This window comes from Jaculus jaculus, chromosome 14 (assembly GCF_020740685.1).
Source record: "Jaculus jaculus isolate mJacJac1 chromosome 14, mJacJac1.mat.Y.cur, whole genome shotgun sequence".
NCBI lineage: Eukaryota > Metazoa > Chordata > Mammalia > Rodentia > Dipodidae > Jaculus > Jaculus jaculus.
In genome coordinates, this window is record NC_059115.1 from 6,068,035 (window position 1) to 6,088,698 (window position 20,664).

Here is a 20,664-nt window from a genome sequence, read left to right on the forward strand (position 1 = left end):
GGTGTAGAGACCATTGAGAGAAGGGCTGCTCTTTATTTCCCAGTGTTGGGAAAGTAACTCAGGGCCTTTGGTATGCCAGGGAAGAGTTCTACAGCAGAGCCATGTTCCCAGCCCCTCACTATGGGTTCTAGACATGTGCTCTACCTCTGAGCCACGCCCACAGCCCCTCACTGTGGACTCTAGACAAGGGCTCTACCTCTGAGCCACGCCCCCAGCCCCTCACTGTGGACTCTAGACAAGTGCTCTACCTCTGAGCCACGCCCCCAGCCCCTCACTGTGGATCTAGACAAATGCTCTACCTCTGAGCCACGCCCCCAGCGCCTCACTGTGGATCTAGACAAGTGCTCTACCTCTGAGCCACACCCCCAGCCCCTCACTGTGGATCTAGACAAGTGCTCTACCTCTGAGCCACGCCCCCAGCCCCTCACTGTGGATCCTAGACAAGTGCTCTACCTCTGAGCCACGCCCCCAGCCCCTCACTGTGGATTCTAGACAAGTGCTCTACCTCTGAGCCACGCCCCCAGCCCCTCACTGTGGATCTAGACAAGTGTTCTACCTCTGAGCCACACCCCCAGCCCCTCACTGTGGATCTAGACAAGTGCTCTACCTCTGAGCCACGCCCCCAGCCCCTCACTGTGGACCCTAGACAAGTGCTCTACCTCTGAGCCACGCCCCCAGCCCCTCACTGTGGATTCTAGACAAGTGCTCTACCTCTGAGCCACGCCCCCAGCCCCTCACTGTGGTTCTAGACAAATGCTCTACCTCTGAGCCACGCCCCCAGCCCCTCACTGTGGATCTAGACAAGTGCTCTACCTCTGAGCCACACCCCCAGCCCCTCACTGTGGATCTAGACAAGTGCTCTACCTCTGAGCCACGCCCCCAGCCCCTCACTGTGGATCTAGACAAGTGCTCTACCTCTGAGCCACGCCCCCAGCCCCTCACTGTGGATCTAGACAAGTGCTCTACCTCTGAGCCACGCCCCCAGCCCCTCACTGTGGATCTAGACAAGTGCTCTACCTCTGAGCCACGCCCCCAGCCCCTCACTGTGGACTCTAGACAAGTGCTCTACCTCTGAGCCACGCCCCCAGCCCCTCACTGTGGATCTAGACAAGTGCTCTACCTCTGAGCCACGCCCCCAGCCCCTCACTGTGGACTCTAGACAAGTGCTCTACCTCTGAGCCACGCCCCCAGCCCCTCACTGTGGATCTAGACAAGTGCTCTACCTCTGAGCCACGCCCCCAGCCCCTCACTGTGGATCTAGACAAGTGCTCTACCTCTGAGCCACGCCCCCAGCCCCTCACTGTGGATCTAGACAAGTGCTCTACCTCTGAGCCACACCCCCAGCCCCTCACTCTGAATTGTAGGCACATGCTCCACAGCTAGGCCGTATTACCAGTTCTTGGTCTCTTGAGAAATGGTCTGACTATGTAGCTCAAGCTGGCGTCAAATTCACAATCCTCTACCACCACCTTCCAAGTACTGGTGTTACAGGTGTGGCACAGCTGTTTCTCAGTGTTTGTACACATTAAGGACATATGTGTAAGTGTTTTTGGAAGAGATAATGATACCTAGGTTTTGGTTCCCGGGAGGGCACAAAGATGCTCAAAGAGGAGGAAAAGAGGCTGAGTTACCACTGAAGCCAGCGGACCCGCACGTGAGCATCACTGCGCACTCTCCTGTGTGCCTGGAAATTCTCCTAATAAAACGTTCCCAGCTAGGGGACCCAGCTCCCCAAGGACCTTCCCGCTAGGCCTACGACTTCTCCCCTTCCCTCCTCCCACCCCCCTCAACCCCACAGGGCTCCAGCCAGTCTGTTCTTTTGCCACTGTGGCTCTCTCCTTCCAGAATGTTCTTCCTTCCTACCAACTTGATCTCCACTCACTCCAGGAAGCCTGCCTGCCCAGATGACGTAGACTCTCCTATATGTCCTTCCTAGCCCAGGCCCCGGCCGACTTGACACCTGTCAACTTGACCGTCTGCTTTCTGACTGGATTGCCACCTCGGGGCAGTTTTTCTCCTGTGGGCTCTCTGTATGGAGGCCGGCTGGAGGTGGTCATGGTGGTGCTTACACCCAGAGGCCGGAAGTCTAATAGCTCAAGGCCAGCTGAGCTGAGCTGTAGGATCTCTTCACTGAGGGAGCTCAAGCCAGCTCTGTAGTCCGTGGTCCCGTCCTAAAGGTAGAAGGTGCCACCTTGTGGCCCATCAGGGAAGTGCACACACCTCCTACCAGCCTGCCTCAGGGTAGATCCTGGAGACCTCACAGCAAATTAAGCTTTTCGTGCTCCGGCCCTGGCCATCCTCCACCTGGGCCCGGCAGAGCATGGCCATGGGTCCCGCATCGGTAAGCGCCCCTCCCTGGGGGGGGGGTGCAGTCCTCCCCGACTGTACCTGGCACTCAGTCTGCCTTAGCCAACAGAGCAGAAGCGCTCCCTGATCCAAAGTCTAGACTGGCCCGATCCCAGGTGTGCCCTGGGGAAAGGCCCTGAGCTTCTCTGGGCTTCTGGAACATGGGAATGACAGCAGTTTGCCCCTTGGGACAGCTGTGAGGGGGATAAAATGAAGTCACCTATGGAATATTCAGCAAGGTCCCGGTCATGCAGTTAACTGCTCAATAAACATCAATTATTGGCAAAATTGTTTTTTGTTAACTGCTGAGACTGGGATGTAACTTGGCAGAGTGCACACACAAAGCCCCGCACTTGGCCCTCAGTGCCACCTAAACCACTCACGAGGCTACACACCGGTACTCCTGCAGGAGGTGTGGGCTGCAGGACATAAGTTCAAGGTCAGCCTCAGCTACATAGCCAGTTTAAGGCCTATCCTAGAGTACATAAGACCTTAATGATAAAATTCACAGCAGGGCTGGAGAGGTGGCTCAGCTGTTAGGCACCTGCCTGCCACGCCTAAGCACTCATGCCATGCTCCAGGTCCCACGTAAGCCACACACACAAGGTCACAGGAGTGTGACAGGTGTCACATGCGCACACGCATCTGGAGTCTGATCACAGTGGCTGGAGGCCCTGGCATCTCTCCCTCTCCCCACTCACACACACACACACACTCTCTCTCTCTCTCTCTCTCTCTCTCCCTCTCTCTCTCTAAAAAAAAATCCCGTCCATTCGGCTTGCTACAAAAAAAATAATAAATAAAAATAAAAAATAGGGCTGGAGAGATGGCTTAGCGGTTAAGCGCTTGCCTGTGAAGCCTAAGGACCCCAGTTCGAGGCTCGGTTCCCCAGGTCCCACGTTAGCCAGATGCACAAGGGGGCGCACGCGTCTGGAGTTCGTTTGCAGAGGCTGGAAGCCCTGGCGCGCCCATTCTCTCTCTCTCCCTCTATCTGTCTTTCTCTCTGTGTCTGTTGCTCTTAAACAAATAAATAAATAAATAAATAAATAAATAATTTAAAAAAAAAATAAAAAATATAATAGTCTGGAATAGTTGTGCACGCCTTTAATCCCAGCACTCAGAAGGCACGGTTGGGAGGACTGCCATGAGTTCAAGGCCACCCTGAGACTCTGAGACTACATACTGAATTCCAGTTCAGCCTGGGCTACAGCAAGACCTTAGCTCAAAAACAAAAGAAAGTAATAGCCGAGCGTGGTAGCACATGCCTGAAATCCCAGCACTCAGGAGGCAGAGGTAGGAGAATTGCTTTAAGTTTGAAGCCACCCTGAGACCACATAGTGAATTCCAGGTCAGCCTGGGCTAGAGTGAAACTCTACCTCAAAACAACCCCCCAAAAAATAAATTCAGGCACATGCCTTTAATCCCAGCACTCGACAGGTGGAGGTAGGAAGATTACCATGAGTTCCAGACCATCCTGAGACCACACAGTGAATTCCAGGTCAGCCTGGGCTAGAGTGAGACACTACCCTAAAAAAAAACGTATATATATTTCAAACTAGTCCTCCCCAAAGACCTGGCCCCTCCAAGTGCAGTCAGGTGCGGATTCATCTTGCTCACAGCTTGCTGAGCACAGAGGTGTCCATACACACGTAAGAAGCCCTCACGTTCTCCCAGGCCCAGTCCCCTTGTTCTGACCACACACTCTCTCCAGGTCTTCCCACATGCTGTTCCCTCTGCCTAGAACACTGATCCCCAAGTTCTTCACCTGACCACCTCTCAAGACCTATCAGGTCCCGGTTACAGCTCTCCTTCCTGCCTCGCCCTCACCCCAGCTCTTTCTGCTGATACCCCCACATGGTTACTGACTAGCGTCCACCCACGCTGGGCTGGGCACACACGGGGCAGGGGACGGGTCAGTGCAAAGCGGTGTTGGCAAAAAGCAGTACAGCCCGTCTTTCCAGGCTAACACGGTGATCTCTGGAGGCAGCATCCCTGCCTACCAGGCTGAGCTGGTAACCCTGCTGGGACCCCCAGCCCCACCCACTCTGGGCCCTCACTGTCCCAGCATGCAAGCACGCAGGCAGTCCGTCGCCTGCGCTGGCCTGGGAGTCCCAGAGGGCACAGCCAGACTGTCACTCACTGCTATGCCAGAGCAGGTGCGGCCAGCACTGCTGACAAAAGGGGGGGGGGCTCAGAAGGAAGAGGGCCAGTGAGGGAGGGCGGCATCCCCAAGACCAGGACACAGACCCAGGGTAGTGGGAGCACACCCACCTCCCCACCCAGACTCACTGCTCCCGCAGGTGCCAAATCTCTGTCTCCCTCGTGTCTCGGGGGTTCTGGCCACGGTCCAGCCCCCGCAGGCGGCCCAGCTCCTCCTTCAGTGTGCGGATGATGCCCTGCAGGACCACGGGGTCTGGTTTGCCCTGGTACGGGAGGGGCAGCGGGTAGTGAATCCTGAGGAGGGGGAGCAGAACCGGCTCTCAGAGCCAAAAGACAACCAAAAAACATATTCCCCAATGCCCATGTTCTTGTTTTACAAGTCTCTCCTTCCTTCCCTCCCTCCCTCCCTCCTTCCTTCCTTCCTTCCTCCCTCCCTCCCTCCCTCCCTCCTCCCTCCTTCCTTCCTTCCTTTTTTAGTTTTGGTTTTCGAGGTAGGGTTTCACTGTAGCCCAGTCTGACTTGGGATTCAGCATGCAGTCCCAGGGTGGCCCTGAACTCATGTCGATCCTCCTACCTGCACCTCCCAAATGCTGGAACTAAAGGCATGGCTTTCTTTCTTTTTTAATTTATTAGAGAAAGAGGGAGAAAGAGAGAGGAAGAGAGAGAATGGGTGCATGAGGGCCTCCATCCATTGCAAATGAACTCCAGACACATGCTCCACCTTGTGCATCTGGCTTTATGTGGGTACTGGGGAATCAAACCTGGGTATTTGGCTTTTTAGGCAAGTGCCTTAACCACTACGCAGACCCGGAATTCACTATGTAGTCTCAGGCTGGCCTTGAACTCACAACGATCCTCCTACCTCTACCTCCCAAGTGCTGGGGTTAATGGTGCACCACCACACCTGACTTAATATTTTATCTTGATTTATATATTAGAAAGAGAGAGAGAGGGAGAATGGGCATGCCACAGCAAACCAACTCTACATGCATGTGCCACCATGTACATCTGGCTTACGTGGGTTCTGGAGAATTGAACCTGGATCCTTAGGCTCTGCAGGCAAGTGCCTTAACCACCAAGCTCTCTCTCCAGCCCCAGTGTGTTTTGAGCAAACAACTCACTCCATAGCACAGGTGACTCTGAGCTCCCCATCATCCTGCCTCGGCCTCCTGAGAGCTGGGACTACAGGCGTGCGCCACTACTCCACGCAAAGCTCACATTCTACCCGCGACTGCAGGCCACGCGAGCTCCACACGCCCGCTGTGCCAGTCATTCAGGTCCAGGAGCCTCTGGTTCTGGGATTATGAGGTCACAGGGACCGACTGTCCTGGGGCAATCTCGGCTAAGTGTCTTGTCACACGCTGCTCATGCGAACCCTGACTCCACACCAGTTGATTCTGGTTGGCTGGGCCTGAGTGACACCTGGGCTGAGGGAAGCTTTGTGAACTGTCCCCCACCCCACCCCAGGTGTGATAACTTCCCACTGCAGGACCCAGGAGGCAGGGCAGACACTGTCATCCAGCTACCCAAGAGCCACTCCTGGGGTGGGATGGAGCTCAGTGACAGAGGACTTGTCTAGCACGCAAGAGGCCCGGAGTTCAATGTTCACTACCGCAAACAGATAAATAAATAAGGGGCTGGAGAGATGGGTCAGCACTTAAGGCACATGCCTACAAAACCAAATGCCCCAGGTTTGATTCCCAGGACCCACGTCAAGCCAGATGCACAGTGGTGCATGCATCTGGAGTTTGTTTGCAACAGCTGGAGGCCCTGGTGTGTCCATTTTCCCTCCCTCCCCCCTGCTTGTGAATAAATTAATTAGTTAATATAAACATTTACGGCTGGAGGGATGGGTTAGTGGTTAGGGCAATTGTCTGAGAAGCCAAAGGACCCAAGTTTGGTTCCCCAAGACCCACATAAGCCAGATGCACACGGTGGCACAGGCATTGGGAGTTCATTTGCAGCACCTGGAAGTCCTGGCCCACCCATTTTCTACCTGCTTCTTTCCCTCTTTCTTTCTCTCTCTAATAAATAAAAGAAAAATTTAAATTAAAAAATAGGCCGAGTGTGGTGGCTTACGCCTTTAATCCCAGCACTCAGGAGGCAGATGTAGGAAGATCAACATGGGTTCAAGGCCAGCCTGAGACAACATAGCGAATTCCAGATCAGCTTGAGCTAGAGTGAGACCCAACCTTGAAAAAAAAAAAAAAAACAACTAAAAACTAATGAGATCATTCAAGAGCCAGCACTCGGGAGGCAGAGGTAGGAGGATCGCCATGAGTTCGAGGCCACCCTGAGACCAAACAGTGAATTCCAGGTTAGCCTGAGCTTCAGTGAGACCCTACCTCAAAAAGCAAAATAAAAATAAAAAGATAAATAAAATAAAAATATTTAATAAATAAATAAATAAACCCAGCTGGGCATGGCGATACATGCCTTTAAGCTCAGCACTTGAGAGGCAGAGTTTGAGACCAGCCTGAGAATGTTACCCAGTGAATTGCAGGTCAGCCTGGGATACAATGAGACCCTACCTCAAAAAACCCCAAAATTAAATAAATATATAAACAGACTAGTACAGATCACGGCTGCTCTGCTCTTTGCAGCCAATCACGATAGGAAATGATATAGACCCCAAGGACTTCACAGTTAGCACAACCCCCCACACCGGAGACCACGCCTCCCCCCACCCCTGGGCGGGAGCACACCTGTCAAACTCCACCGAGTAGATGAGGATCAGGTAGCGCTTGGAGTTGAGCTGGGCGGACCTGGGGGCCAAGGCACCCGGACGGCCCCCCAACTTGCGGCTCCGCAGGGACTCCAGGTCTGTGTAGGTCAACAGGTCGAGGGTGACGGACTCGCTGCTCTGTTGGAGGGAAAGGCAGGCGCTCTGGAGGACTCAGCCAGCCTCACCCACAGTACCCCCCTCCTGGCCCCACTCTGCAGGGTCAGTGGACCCCTGGGCTTCCCTCGCGGGAGGCTGCAGTCACAGAGACCCTGTCGCAGAACAGGACCCAGTGAGATTCGAAGAATACACTGGAGAGAAGCTAAGTGGTCGCCATGGGAGATGCCTTACACCCCCAGAGCTCGCCTAGTACTGGCCACAGAACCCTAAAAGCCTAGGAGCGCGTCAGGCAGCAGCCATGCAGTCAAGACGACCTTCGTTAACAACACATGCGCCCTTCCCACTGGGAGGCCCAAGTACTGGTGGGTGAAGCGACCGCCCCGCCCCCGCAGGGATCTGGCCAGTGGCGCACACAGTCACCCCAGCACGCCCAGCAGTGTGGAGGCAGGAGGAGCGGGAGGTCAAGGTTATTCTCCTGTGGGCTTCATGAGACTCCGCCCCCCCCCCAAAAAAAAGAGAGAAAAAGAGAAAAGATGACAAAACCAAGCCAACAGCAGCAACTAAAGAATTTACCAGGCCAGCATGGTGGTGCAGGTGTTTAATCCCAGCTCTGGGAAGGCAGAGGTAGGAGGATCACTGTGAGTTCGAGGCCAACCTGAGGCTACATAGGTCATACATACATACATACATACATACATATATATACACACACATACATATGTATAACATAGGTTATATAGGTTAGCGTGGACTAGAGTAAGACCTCACCTCAAAAAAATTTTTTAAAAAACTCAGTAAGCCAGTATTTTTCAAAACATACTCAAAAATCAAAAAGTAGGGCTAGAGGGATGGCTTAGCCATTAAGGCATTTGCCTGTAAAGACAAGGGACCCAGGTTCAAGTCTCCAGGACCCACATAAGCCAGATGCACAAGGAGGCACATGCATCTGGAGTTTGTTTGCAGCGGCTGGAGGCCCTGGTGCACCCATTCTCTCTCTGTCTCTCTCCCCACCCCCCCCGCCACTTTCTGTCAAATAAATAAATAAATAAATAAATAAATAAATAAATATTTTTTAAAATTGCAAAGTAACAGATCCATGCAGAGTTTGTTCTGGTTTGTGTGGTTGATGTTGGGGTGTGTGTATGTGTGTGTGCGCACACGTGTGCACGTTGTTTTGTTTTCTGAGGTAGGATCTCACTCTAACCCAGACTGACCTGGAATTCACTCTGTAGTCCTGGGTGGCCTTGAACTCAGCAATACTCCTACCTCTGCCTCCTGAATGCTGGAATTAAAGGTGTGCACCACCACGCCCAGCCTTGGTTTGGCTTTTTTTGAGACAAGGTCTCATGTGGCCCAGACTGGCCCTGCACTCCCTGCACAGCTGAGGATGGCTGTCAACCTCTGATGGGCCTGCCGCCCCCACCACAGCTGGCTACCTCAATGGCTTCTAATGCAGCAGCAACAGGAGTTCACTGCAGATTCCAGGTGACAACCAGCTTCCAGGGCTGTCCAGCACGTGACAGTGTTAGCAAAGGAGCCTCAGTGATGCGAAAGCAGTATACGGCCCTCCTCTTCCCACTGCTCACCTGTGTGAGGCAGGGGTTCTCTACACCTTTTTTTTTTTTTTCTTTATGAGATAGGGTCTCTCTCTAGCTCAGGCTGGCCTGGAATTCACTCTGTAGTCTCTGGATGGCCTTGAACTCACGGCGATCCTCCTACCTCTCTCTCCCAAGTGTAGGGATTAAAGGTGCGCACCACCATGCCCAGCTACATCATTTTATTTTTGTGTGTGTATGCATGTATGCACATTCATATGCATGTGTGTGAGTCTGCACCTGGATGTGGAGACCAGAGGTTGACATCAGGGTCATCCTTATTCTGTTCTTTGTATTTCTTTTTATGAGAAAGAACAAGAACAAGAGACTGAGGGAGAACTGGTGTGCCAGGGCCTCCAGCCACTGTATTCGAACTCTAGACGCCTGCACCACCTTGTGCGCATGTGCAACTTTGCGCGCTTGCGTCACCTTGTGCATCTGGCTTACATGGGATCTGGAGAGTTGAGCATGGGCAGTTAGGCTTCACAGGCAAGCACCTTAACCACTACGCCATCTGTCCAGCCCTCGGCCTTATTCTTTGAAACAGGGTCTCTGGCTGAACTAGAGCTCACCAATTAAGCCAGGCTGTCAACCCAGTGATCCCCAGGGATTCTTCTGTCCCTGTCTCCAGAGTTCTGGGGTTACTACTTGGCAGGCCGAGGCAGGAGAATGGCAAAGTTCAAGGCCAGCCTGGGAAACTTAGCAGAACTCCATCTCCAGTTAAAAATAATAAGTCTGATAGTTTAATGATAGGGCACTTACCTAGCATATGCAAAGTCCTGGGTTCAATCCCAGTGTTGAAGGAAGAAAAAAAAAAAGAATCTGCATCAACAAAAGCTCTTCAGTTTCCTCAGTAAACTTTAGAGCCTAAAGGGGTCAAGAGACCGAACAGCTTGGGAACCACTAGTCAGGTGCCAATACAGTGAAATACTAAGGAACAACTAACAAGATTCATAAATACAGGCTGGAGAGATGGCTTAGCAGTTGAGATGCTTGCCTGCAAAGCCTAATGACCGGGATTCAATTTCCCAGGATCCACCTAAAGTTGGATAAAAGTAGCCCATGTATCTGGAGTCTGCTTGCACTGGCTAGAGGCCCTGATATGACCATTCACTTTCTCTCTCTTTCTTTCTTGTTCTTTCTCTCTCCTCTCTGTTTCCCTCTGTTTGCAAATAAATAAACTAATCATAAATATAGGGCTGGAGAGACAGGTTAGCAGTTAAGGTGTTTGCCTGCAAAGTCCAAGGACCCAGGTTCAATTCCCCATGACCCACATAAGCCAGATGCACAAGGTGACACATGGGCTGGTTTGCAGCAGCTGGAGGCCCTGGCGCGCCCATTCTCTCTCCTTCTTTCACCCTCTCTCAATCAAATAAACAACAAATAAAATATTTTAGAAAAAGCCGGGCATGGTGGCGCACGCCTTTAATCCCAGCACTCGGGAGGCAGAGGTACGAGGATCGCCGTGAGTTCGAGGCCATCCTGAGACTACATAGAGAATTCCAGGTCAGCCTGAGCTAAAGTGAGACCCTACCTCGAAAAACAAAAACAAAAACAAAAAGAATTTTAGGAAAAGAATCATTAATACAAAAGCTGGCAATAAAAACATCTACAAACAAAAAACATGTTATCTACACAGCAATTATGTTAGCCAGCACTGATGCCAAGCTTTTACAGAAGACCAACATTTACTCTCCACAATACAATGACAGAGGAACGACTATTGCTGGCTCTATGTAGCTAGAGAAACTAAGGCAGTGAGGGTAAGAAACTAGCTTAGGAGTCCTCGTGAAAAAGTGGCAGGAAGCCAAGCGTGGTGGGGCACACCTTTAGTCCCAGCTCTCAGGAGACAGAGGTAGGAGGGTCGCTATGAGTTCGAGGTCACCCTGACTACACAGTGAATTCCAGGTCAGCCTAGGCTAGAGCAAAAACCTACCTCAAAAAAGGGTGGGGGAAGGCTGGCCATGATAGCTCACACCTTTAATCCGAGCACTTGTGAGGCAGAGGTAGGAGGATTACTGTCAGTTCAAGGACAGCCTGGGGCTTCAGAGTGAGTTCCAGGTCAGCCTGGACTAGAATGAGACCCTACCTCAAAAAAAGAAGGCCTAGAGAGATGGCCCAGTGGTTAAGGCACTTGCCTATAAAGCCTAATGACTCAGGTTCAATTCCCCAGTACCCACATAAGGCCAGATGCACAAAAGTGGCACATGCATCTGGAGTTTGTTTGCAGGAACCGGTGGCCCTGGCATGCCCATTCTCTCTCTCTCTCTCTCTCTCTCTCTCTCTCTCTCTCTCTCTCTCTCTCTCACACACACACTGCTTGCAAATAGATAAATAATATTTTTAAAATATTTTATTTTTATTTATTTATTTGGGAGAGAGAGAGAGAGAGAAATACAGAAATAGGCAGATAGAGAGAGAGTAAGAGAATGGGCATGTCAGGGCCTCCAGCCACTGCCAACGAACTCCACATGCATGCACCCCTTGTGCATCTGGCTTACGAGGGTTCTGGGGAGTAGAATCTGGGTCCTTTGGCACTGCAGGCAAGTGCCTTAATCGCTAAGCCATCTCTCCAGCCCCAGTAAGTAATATTTTTAAAAGGAAAAACAAATAAGTAAAAGTAGCAGGAATATGTTCGAATTTGGAGTTTGAGTTCTTGGCTACCATGCCTACAAGTATGAAAATGTTACAGCCTTGATAAAGACTAAGAGGGGGATTATGAGGGCTGAAGACATGGCTTAACAGTTAAAACATTTTCTGCAAAGCCAAAGGACCCAGGTTTGATTCCCCAGGACCCACGTAAGCCAGATGAACAAGGGGGCGCATGCGTCTGGAGTTTGTTGGCAGTGGCTGGAGAACCTGTGCTTGCTCTCCCTCTCTCTCTCTGTCTCTCTCTCTCTGTGTCTTAGTAAATAAATAATTATTTTAAAAGGGCTGGAGAGATGACCCACAGTTAAGGCATTTGCCTGCAAAGACTAATGGCCTGGGATTTATTCTCCAGTACCCCCATAAGCCAGATGCACAAAGTGGCACATGCGTCTGGAGTTCATTTTTCGTGACTAGAGGCCCTGGCATGGCCATTCTCTCTGTCTCCGTTCTCTCTGTCCCTCTGCTGGTAAATAAGCAAACAAGTCTAAGGGGGATCACGAGGTGCTCTGGTGCTTCAAGTCACACACCGGCACTGTCAGAGACATGAGGTCAGATCGACCTTCAGAGACGCAATGCAGTGTGGTGCCAGAATACGGCCTACTCTGCACACAGGGCTCTGTCCCTCTAAGCGCTAACCTGCTTCTCCTCTTTAATTTTCCATACTTTATTTTTATTTATCTACTTATTAGAGAGAAAAAGGGAGATAGGCGCCCCAGGGCCTCTGGCCTCTGGTCACTGCTGTACCTCGAGCGCCTGGGCCAGGGCCTGCATAAGGCAGATGCTCAGCAAACGGAAGGAAGGATGGCTACCCTCACACGGGTGGGGGGGTTGACTCAGGTTTCCCCATAAACTTACGTGTTCTGAATGCTAGTCTCCCCAGCTGATGGAGATTTGGAAATTAAAGCCTCCTGGAAGCAGAGCCAGGTGTGATGGCACATACCACCTTTAATCCCAGCACTCGGGAGGCAGAAGTAGGAGGATCGCCATGAGTTTGAAGCCATCCTGAGACTACATAGTGAATTCCAGGTCAGCCTGAGGTAGAGTGAGACCTACCTTGAAAAAGCCAAAAAAAAAAAAAAAAAAAAACCTCTCCTGGAAGCAGTGTATTGTGGGGGGTGGGCTTATGGGTGTTATAGCCAGTTTCCCCTTGCCAGTGTTTGGCACACTCTCCTGTTGCTATGGTCCACCTGACCTTGGCCAGGGAGTGAGGTCCACCTTCTGCTCATGGAGCTTCCCCTCAAGTCTGTAAGCCAAACCAACCCCCTTTTCTCCCCAAATCTGCTCTTGGTCGGGTGATTTCTGCCAGCAATGAGAATCTGACTGTAACAGTAAAGTGGTACTGAGGAGTGGGGTTGCTGCTAGACACCTGATCGTGTGATTCTGGCCTTTTGCAGCTGATTTTCAAAAGGAATGTGGAAGAAATAGAAACCTTGGCCTAAGAGACGCTTGCAGTGCTGTAAGTACAGCTTGATGGACTATTCTGGTCAGAGTTGAAAGACCTGAATGCAGAAAGAACTATGAACTACGAGGTTTGGTTCAGGAGGGTGAGAAAGAGCTTTGCTTGGACTGGGCTAGAAGCAGTTTGTGTGACAAGCTTGCTGCTATGGCCCTGTCCTGAGAACTTGTGCACGGATGTGCAGAAATGGACTCATGTGAGCAGAGAGACATGGCACAAATGAAATCTCTGGGCCAAACTTTCTGCCTGTTCAGCTTCAGTTGTATGAAAGGTTACAACCATTGACTTAGGCCAGCTGACATGCATCGGGACAACAGAAAAAAATGCAGTCTTTTGAAAGAGCCTGAACGCTGAAGGAGTGTCCTGTTCTTCAAAGTCTGCTTTATTCCCCCATGGATTAAGAAACTGGCACCCTACCTGGTATTGTGGAGTATAAGAAATGCAGGAAAGAGGAAAGAGAGGGTCATTGCATTTGCAACAGACTTGTGTTTTGGAAATGGCAATGGGCAGTGTGAAGAAGGTTTGCTGGATGCCTGAATGGAGACCCAATGGAGCCATGAGGGTGAGCCGTGGCTTGCAGGAGAGATGCGGGGAAACGAGATGGCTGCCCAAGAAAGCTGCCGGCCTTGGATGAAGTTTTCCAGGACTGTGAGTAGCCTAGCTGGAGGAGCGGAATTGGAACTCCAGAGACTTGTCGCTGGTTAGAATTACCAGACTTGGAAATTTGTCACTGACTAGAGTTGTTGGACTTGAAGCTACAGAGTTTGGTGTTTACCCTGGTTATTTTAAATCTTGTATTGGTTGAATACATCTTTTCTATGCCCAATGCCATCTTTTGTAGTGTGAATGTTTTTTCTGTGCCATTATGGGGTTTTGGAGGTTTTTTGGTATTATGGCTCAGTTAAGACTTTGGATTATGGCTATGTTTGAACTTTGTTAGGATTACTAAAAACGATAGGGACTCAAAGTTGTACTGAATGCAGTGTATTTCATAACATGTGTGGATGGATATCAGTTCATGGGGCCGGGGCGGAATGTGGTAGTTTCATTCTGGTGTCCCCCATGACTTGGGTATTCTTTTTGTTGTTGTTCGTCGAGGCAGGGTCTCACTCTAGGCCAGGCTGACCTGGAATTCACTGTGTAGTGTCAGGGTGGCCTTGAACTCATGCAATCCTCCTACCTCTGACTCAGAGTGCTGGGATTAAAGGCATGCACTACCACGCCTGGCTCAATCTAGGTATTCTGAATGCCAGTCTCCCCAGCTGACGGCAGTTGGAAATTAAAGTCTCCTGGAGGCAGTGTATTATTGGGGGCAAGCTTATGGGTGTTATAAAGAGTTTCCCTTCACCAGTGTTTGGCGCACTCTCCTGTTGTTATTGTCCACCTTATGTTGGTCAGGGGGTGATGCCACTGTTTTCCCCTGCCATCATGTGTAAACCAAAATAAACCCTTTTTTCCCAAAAGCTGCTCTTGGGTGATTTCTGCCAGCAATGAGAACCTGACTGCAGCACATGGCTACCTCTTTTACATTGAGGGAGACTTCTAACACGCCCTCTGAGGCTCAGGGAACGTGGTAGAAGAGTGGGCAGACTGTGAAAGCTGTAGGGTGGGAAGGTGCACTGTGAGGCATTGCCCCCTCACAGAGACTAAGTGGCACATTCATGCTCCCCCCTCCAGAGATTATCCATAACCCCACTGAGGAACCCTCAGGGGAATGGGAACAGGGGAGAGGAAAAATAACAGTATATATAACCTGCCGGGCGTGGTGGCACACGCCTTTAATCCCAGCACTCGGGAGGCAGAGGTAGGAGGATCGCCGTGAGTTCGAGGCCACCCTGAGACTACAGAATGAATTGCAGGTCAGCCTGCGCTACAGCAAGACCCTACTTTGAAAAAACAAAAAACAGAGGATTAATATCTAGGATATACAAAGAACTCAAAAAGTTAAGTGATAAGGAATCAAACAAGCCAATCAAAATATGGGCTATGGAGCTAAATAGAACATTCTCAAAGGAAGAAATACGAATGGCATATAAGCATCTAAAAAAATGTTCTATGTCACTAGTCATCAGGGAAATGCAAATTAAAACTACATTGAGATTCCATCTCACTCCTGTCAGATTGGCTACCATCATGAAAACAAATGATCATAAATGTTGGCGGGGATGTGGAAAAAGAGGAACCCTTCTGCACTGCTGGTGGGAATGCAATCTGGTCCAGCCATTGTGGAAAACAGTGTGGAGGTTCCTAAAACAGCTAGAGATTGATCTACCATATGTCCCAGCTATAGCACTCCTAGGCATATATCCAAAGGACTCATCTCATTTCCTTAGAAGTACATGCTCAACCATGTTTATTGATGCTCAATTTATAATAGCTGGGAAATGGAACCAGCCTAGATGCCCCTCAACTGTTGAGTGGATAATGAAGATGTAGCACATTTTTATACAATGGAGTTCTACTCAGCGGTAAAGAAAAATGAAGTTATGAAATTTGCAGAAAAATGGATGGACCTGGAAAGAATTATACTAAGTGAGGTAACCCAGGCCCAGAAAGCCAAACGCCACATGTTCTCTCTCATATGTGGATCCTAGCTACAGATGATTAGGCTTCTGCGTGAGAAGGAAAATACTTGCTAGCAGAGGCCAGTAAGTTAAAAAGGAGACATAAAGGGAAGAGAAAGGAAGGGAGGAGGATACTTAATAGGTTGATATTGTATATATGTAGTTACAATGATTGTAATGGGGAGGTAATATGACGGAGAATGGAATTTCAAATGGGAAAGTATGGGGGTGGGGAGGGAGGGAATTACCATGGGATATATTTTATAATCATGGAAAATGTTAATAAAAATAAAAAAAAAACCAAAAAAAAACCAAAGTTCTCAGTTGTAAAAAAGCAGATTGCAAGGGCTGGAGACATGGCTTAGCAATTAAGGTGCTTGCCTGCAAAGCCTGAAGCCCCAGGTTCGATTCCCCAGTACCCACATAAGCACAAGGTATCACATGCATCTGGAGTTCATTTGCACTGGCTATACACCCTGGCATGCCTATTCTCTCTCTCTCCCCCCTTTCTCTCAAATAAATAAATATTTTTAAAAAGCAGATTGCAGAACACCTTGGAAAATATATCGACTATATGTGTAATTATAGATCTGCAGACAGAGAGGAGGGACAGAGGGAGGAAAACGCTGAATCAATTGGCAATTCTCACCAACATCTTAACAAGAACATGAACAGTGGAGTTTTACTTTCTTCTCTACATTTCCCTGTGATCTGAATTTTCCACTGACACTGGAGAACGAGGAAGCCCTGTCCTGTCAGTGAACGAAAGCCCAACTGGACATGGAGGCGCACACCTTTAATCCCAGCATCAGGAGGCTCCCTGCGAGCTCAAGGTCAGCCTGGGCTAGAGTGACACACTACCTGGGGGAGAGGGGAGGGAAGAAAAGACAAAAGCAAGAGAAAGCCCGGGGTCCTGCATCCATCAGGGGGTTTCCACACCTCACCCGACCCTACAGCCTGGGCCCTACCTGGGTGAGGGCTGACTCCAACATGTTACAGAAGATGTTGAACTGCTTGAAGTTCCCCGTCTTGTGAGTCAGGTCTTCCATGACTGGTGGGCAGAAAAGCTCCTCCTGAGGTCTGACCACTTGTCAACCCCAAAGCAAGGCACTCAAGCTCTCCAGTTGTGCCTCCTCCCGGTGCCTCTGGCATGAGCAGCGGTGCCCCACACCCCTTCTCCCTGGAGAGCTTGTGGTCAGACAGAAGAGGCAGGGGATCCATGATTAAGGTTGGCCTTGGTTGCTGGGTGTTGCAGTCCAGTTCGCATTGCTGGTAGAAATCACCCAACCAAGAGCAGCTTCTGGGAAAAAAGAGATTTATTTTGGCTTACAGGCTCGAGGGGAAGCTCCACGATGGCAGGGAAAAACAATGGCATGAGCAGAGGGTGGACATCACCCCCTGGCCAACATAAGATGGACCACAGCAACAGGAGGGTGTGCCAAACACTGGCATGGGGAAACTGGCTATAAAGCCCATAAGCCCGCCCCCAACAATACACTCCCTCCAGGAGGCATTAATTCCCAAATCTCCATCAGCTGGGGAGCTAGCATTCAGAACACCTAAGTTTATGGGGGACACCTGAATCAAACCACCACATTCCGCCCCTGGCCCCCATAAACTGATATCCATACATGATGTAAAATACAATGCATTCAGTCTGACTTTAAAAGTCCCCATAGTTTTTAAACAATCTCAATGATGTTCATATATCCCCATAGTTCAAGATCTTTTAACTGAGCCATAATACCAAAATATAACCTCAAAAAACCCATAATGGCACAGAATAAATATTCACACTGCAAAAGATGGCATTGGGCATAGCAAAGAAACATTCAACCAATACAAGATTTAAAACAACCAGGACAAACATCAAACTCTGTAACTTCAAGTCCAGCAACTCAAACCAGTGACAAATCTTCAAGTCTGATAATTCTAACAAGCAACAAGTCTCTGGCATTCCAATTCCGCCCCTCCAGCTAGGCTACTCACAGTCCTGGGAAACTTCATCGGGGCCGGCAGCTCCTCGGCAGCCATCTCATGGTCCCGGCATCTCCACTGGGTCTCTACTGCAAGCCACGGTTCACCTTCATGGTCCCATGGGGTCTCTATGCAGGCAACCAGCAAACCTGCTTCACACTGCCCATGGCCATTTCCAAAACACAAGACCGTGTTGCAAACTCAATGACCCTCTTTCCAGCATTTCTTATACTCCACAATACCAGGTAGGGTGCCAATTTGTTAATCCAGGGGGGATTAAAGCAGACTTTGAAGAACAGGACACTCCTTGAGCACTCAGACCCCTTCAAAAGAGTTGACATTCTTGTTGCCCTAGCGCAGGTCAGCTAGCCCAGTCTCAAAGGTTGTAATCTCTCAGTTGCAGCTAAACGGGCAGCAGTTCACCCAAAGATTTTCCTTTCTGTGCCATATCCCTCTGCACACACCAGTCCATTTCTACGCAAAGCAACCCTGCACAACTTCTCAGAACATGGGCACAAGAGCAAGCTTCTCACACAAACTGCTAGCCCAGTCCAGGCACAGCTCTTTCTCACCCTCATAAGCCAAACCTCACAGTCCATAGTTCTTACTGCATTCAGGTCTTAGAGCTCAGACCAGAATAGTCCATTAAGCTGTACTTACAGCACTGCAAGGCATCTCTTAGGCCAAGGTTTCAACTCCTTCCACTTTCCTCTTGAAAATCAGCTACAAAAGGCTGAAGCCACATAGTCAGGTGTCTAGCAGCAATCCCACTCCTCGGTACCACTTTACTGTTGCAGTCCGGTTCGCATTGCTGGTAGAAATCACCCAACCAAGAGCAGCTTCTGGGAAAAAAGAGATTTATTTTGGCTTACAGGCTTGAGGGGAAGCTCCACGATGGCAGGGAAAAACGATGGCATGAGCAGAGGGTGGACATCACCCCCTGGCCAACATAAGATGGACCACAGCAACAGGAGGGTGTGCCAAACACTGGCATGGGGAAACTGGCTATAAAGCCCTTAAGCCCGCCCCCAACAATACACTCCCTCCAGGAGGCATTAACTCCCAAATCTCCATCAGCTGGGGAGCTAGCATTCAGAACACCTAAGTTTATGGGGGACACCTGAATCAAACCACCACACTGGGGGAAGCTGAACCCAGGGAGGACAGGTGAGCCCACTCCAGTAGGAACACTCACCACTGGCATCGAATTCACCCCGCCACTGGTCGGCTGTCATCCGGTCCTCCACTTCCAACTCCAGGGTCTGCCCGGAAACCACCACCCGCACCACGTGCTCCACACCCCGGAAGACATAGTCCACCTGCAGGCCAGTGGGCTGGTCCATGGCCAGGGACCCTAAAGAAAGGGACAAAACAGACAGATGAGTTTGGTTTTGTGTGAGATATGGCTTTTTGTTTTGTTTTGTTTTTTTCCAGGTAGAGTCTCACTCTCTGGCCCAGGCTGACCTGGAATTCACTGTGTAGTCTCAGGGTGGCCTTGAACTCACAGTGATCCTCCTACTTCTGCCTCCTGAGTGTTGGGATTAAAGGTGTGCGCCACCACGCCTGCCTGAGACAGAGTTTGTGGTTGTTTTTTTTAATATTTATTTATTTATTTGAGAGAGAGAATGGGCGCACCAGGGCCTCCAGCCACTGCAGTCAAACTCCAGATGCATGTGCTACGTTGTGCATCTGGCTTATTTCAGTACTGAGGAATTGAACCTGGGCTCTCAGGCTTTTCAAGCAAGCACCTTAACCAGTAAGCCAACCCTCAGACAGGGTCTGATTATGAACCCCAGGCTGTCCTCAAACTTGCAGAAATCCTCTTGCCTTGGAAGGATCCAGGTTCGACTCTTCAGGACCCACATAAGCCAGATGCACAAGGGGGCGCATGCACCTGGAGTTTATTTGCAGTGGCTGGAGGCCCTGGTGCGCCCATACTCTCTCTCTCTCTCAGGTAGATAAAACATACTTTTAAAAGTGAGACTGACCTTGTGCATTTGGCTTTATGTGGGACTTGGGGAATTGAACCTGCGTCCTTTGGCTTGGCAGGCAAGAAGTGCCTTAACAGCTAAGCCATCTCTCCAGCCTACATGTTACTTTTTTAATTAATCTTTTTAAATTATTTATTTATTTATTTGAAAGCGACAGACACAGAGAGAAAGACAGATAGAGGGAGAGAGAGAGAATGGGTGCACCAGGGCTTCCAGCCTCTGCAAACGAACTCCAGATGCGTGCGCCCCCTTGTGCATCTGGCTAACGTGGGACCTGGGGAACCGAGCCTGGAACCCGGGTCCTTAGGCTTCATAGGCAAGTGCTTAACCGCTAAGCCATCTCTCCAGCCCCATATGTTACTTCTTAAGCACTCAGTGTCTCTATGTCTTTATTTTAAAAGTGGAGCCAAGAGTCACTCCCTTGTAAGAGTGTGTACAAAGTGCTTTGCATATTTAACGCTCAATAAGACTCCGCCCAGTGGAGTTTCTATTACAGTGAGGCTTTCACTAATGGCCTATAAATGTGCTTTCCATTTCAATTTAATTTATATTAGGTACTTTTTTGTTATTGGCATGTAACAATTACACATATTTGCTTGATAATTTGATACATGTACACAATGTGATTATAGTGTGGGTTTTGGTGTGAATTTAAAGTTATTATAGGGACTGGGGATATGGCTCACTAGTTAAAGGCCCTTGCTTACAAAGCCTGCTGGCCCAGTTTAATTCCCCAGGACCCACATAAAGCCAGATGCACACAATGACGCGATGCATATGTCTGGAGTTCTCCATAGTGACAAGGGTCCTGGAGCCTCTATAGTTCCTCTCCGTCTCTATCTCTCTGCTAGCAAATAAATAAATATATGTTTGGATTTAAAAAAAAAAAAGTGAGGCTGGAAGCCGGGCGTGGTGGCGCACGCCTTTAATCCCAGCACTCAGGAGGCAGAGGTAGGAGGATCGCCGTGAGTTCAAGGCCACCCTGAGACTCCATAGTGAATTCCCAGGTCAGCCTGGGCTAGAGTGAGACCTTACCTCGAGAAACCAAAAAATGAAATATTAGAAAAAAAGGCTGGAGAGATGG

At 49.8% G+C, this 20,664-nt stretch overlaps 1 protein-coding gene across 1 annotated transcript in view; it reads right to left on the reverse strand.

The window, feature by feature from the left end:
* The window catches only part of LOC123454709 (centrosomal protein CCDC61-like), a 36,404-nt gene extending 18,097 nt beyond the window's left edge, over positions 1 to 18,307 (reverse strand). The window contains 4 exon segments of the mRNA XM_045133622.1: positions 4,636 to 4,800; positions 7,212 to 7,369; positions 16,581 to 16,912; positions 18,250 to 18,307. Of these exon segments, the coding sequence (XP_044989557.1) occupies positions 4,636 to 4,800; positions 7,212 to 7,369; positions 16,581 to 16,661 (404 nt within the window). The 5' untranslated portion in view covers positions 16,662 to 16,912; positions 18,250 to 18,307.
* Between the last annotated feature and the right edge of the window lie 2,357 nt (positions 18,308 to 20,664).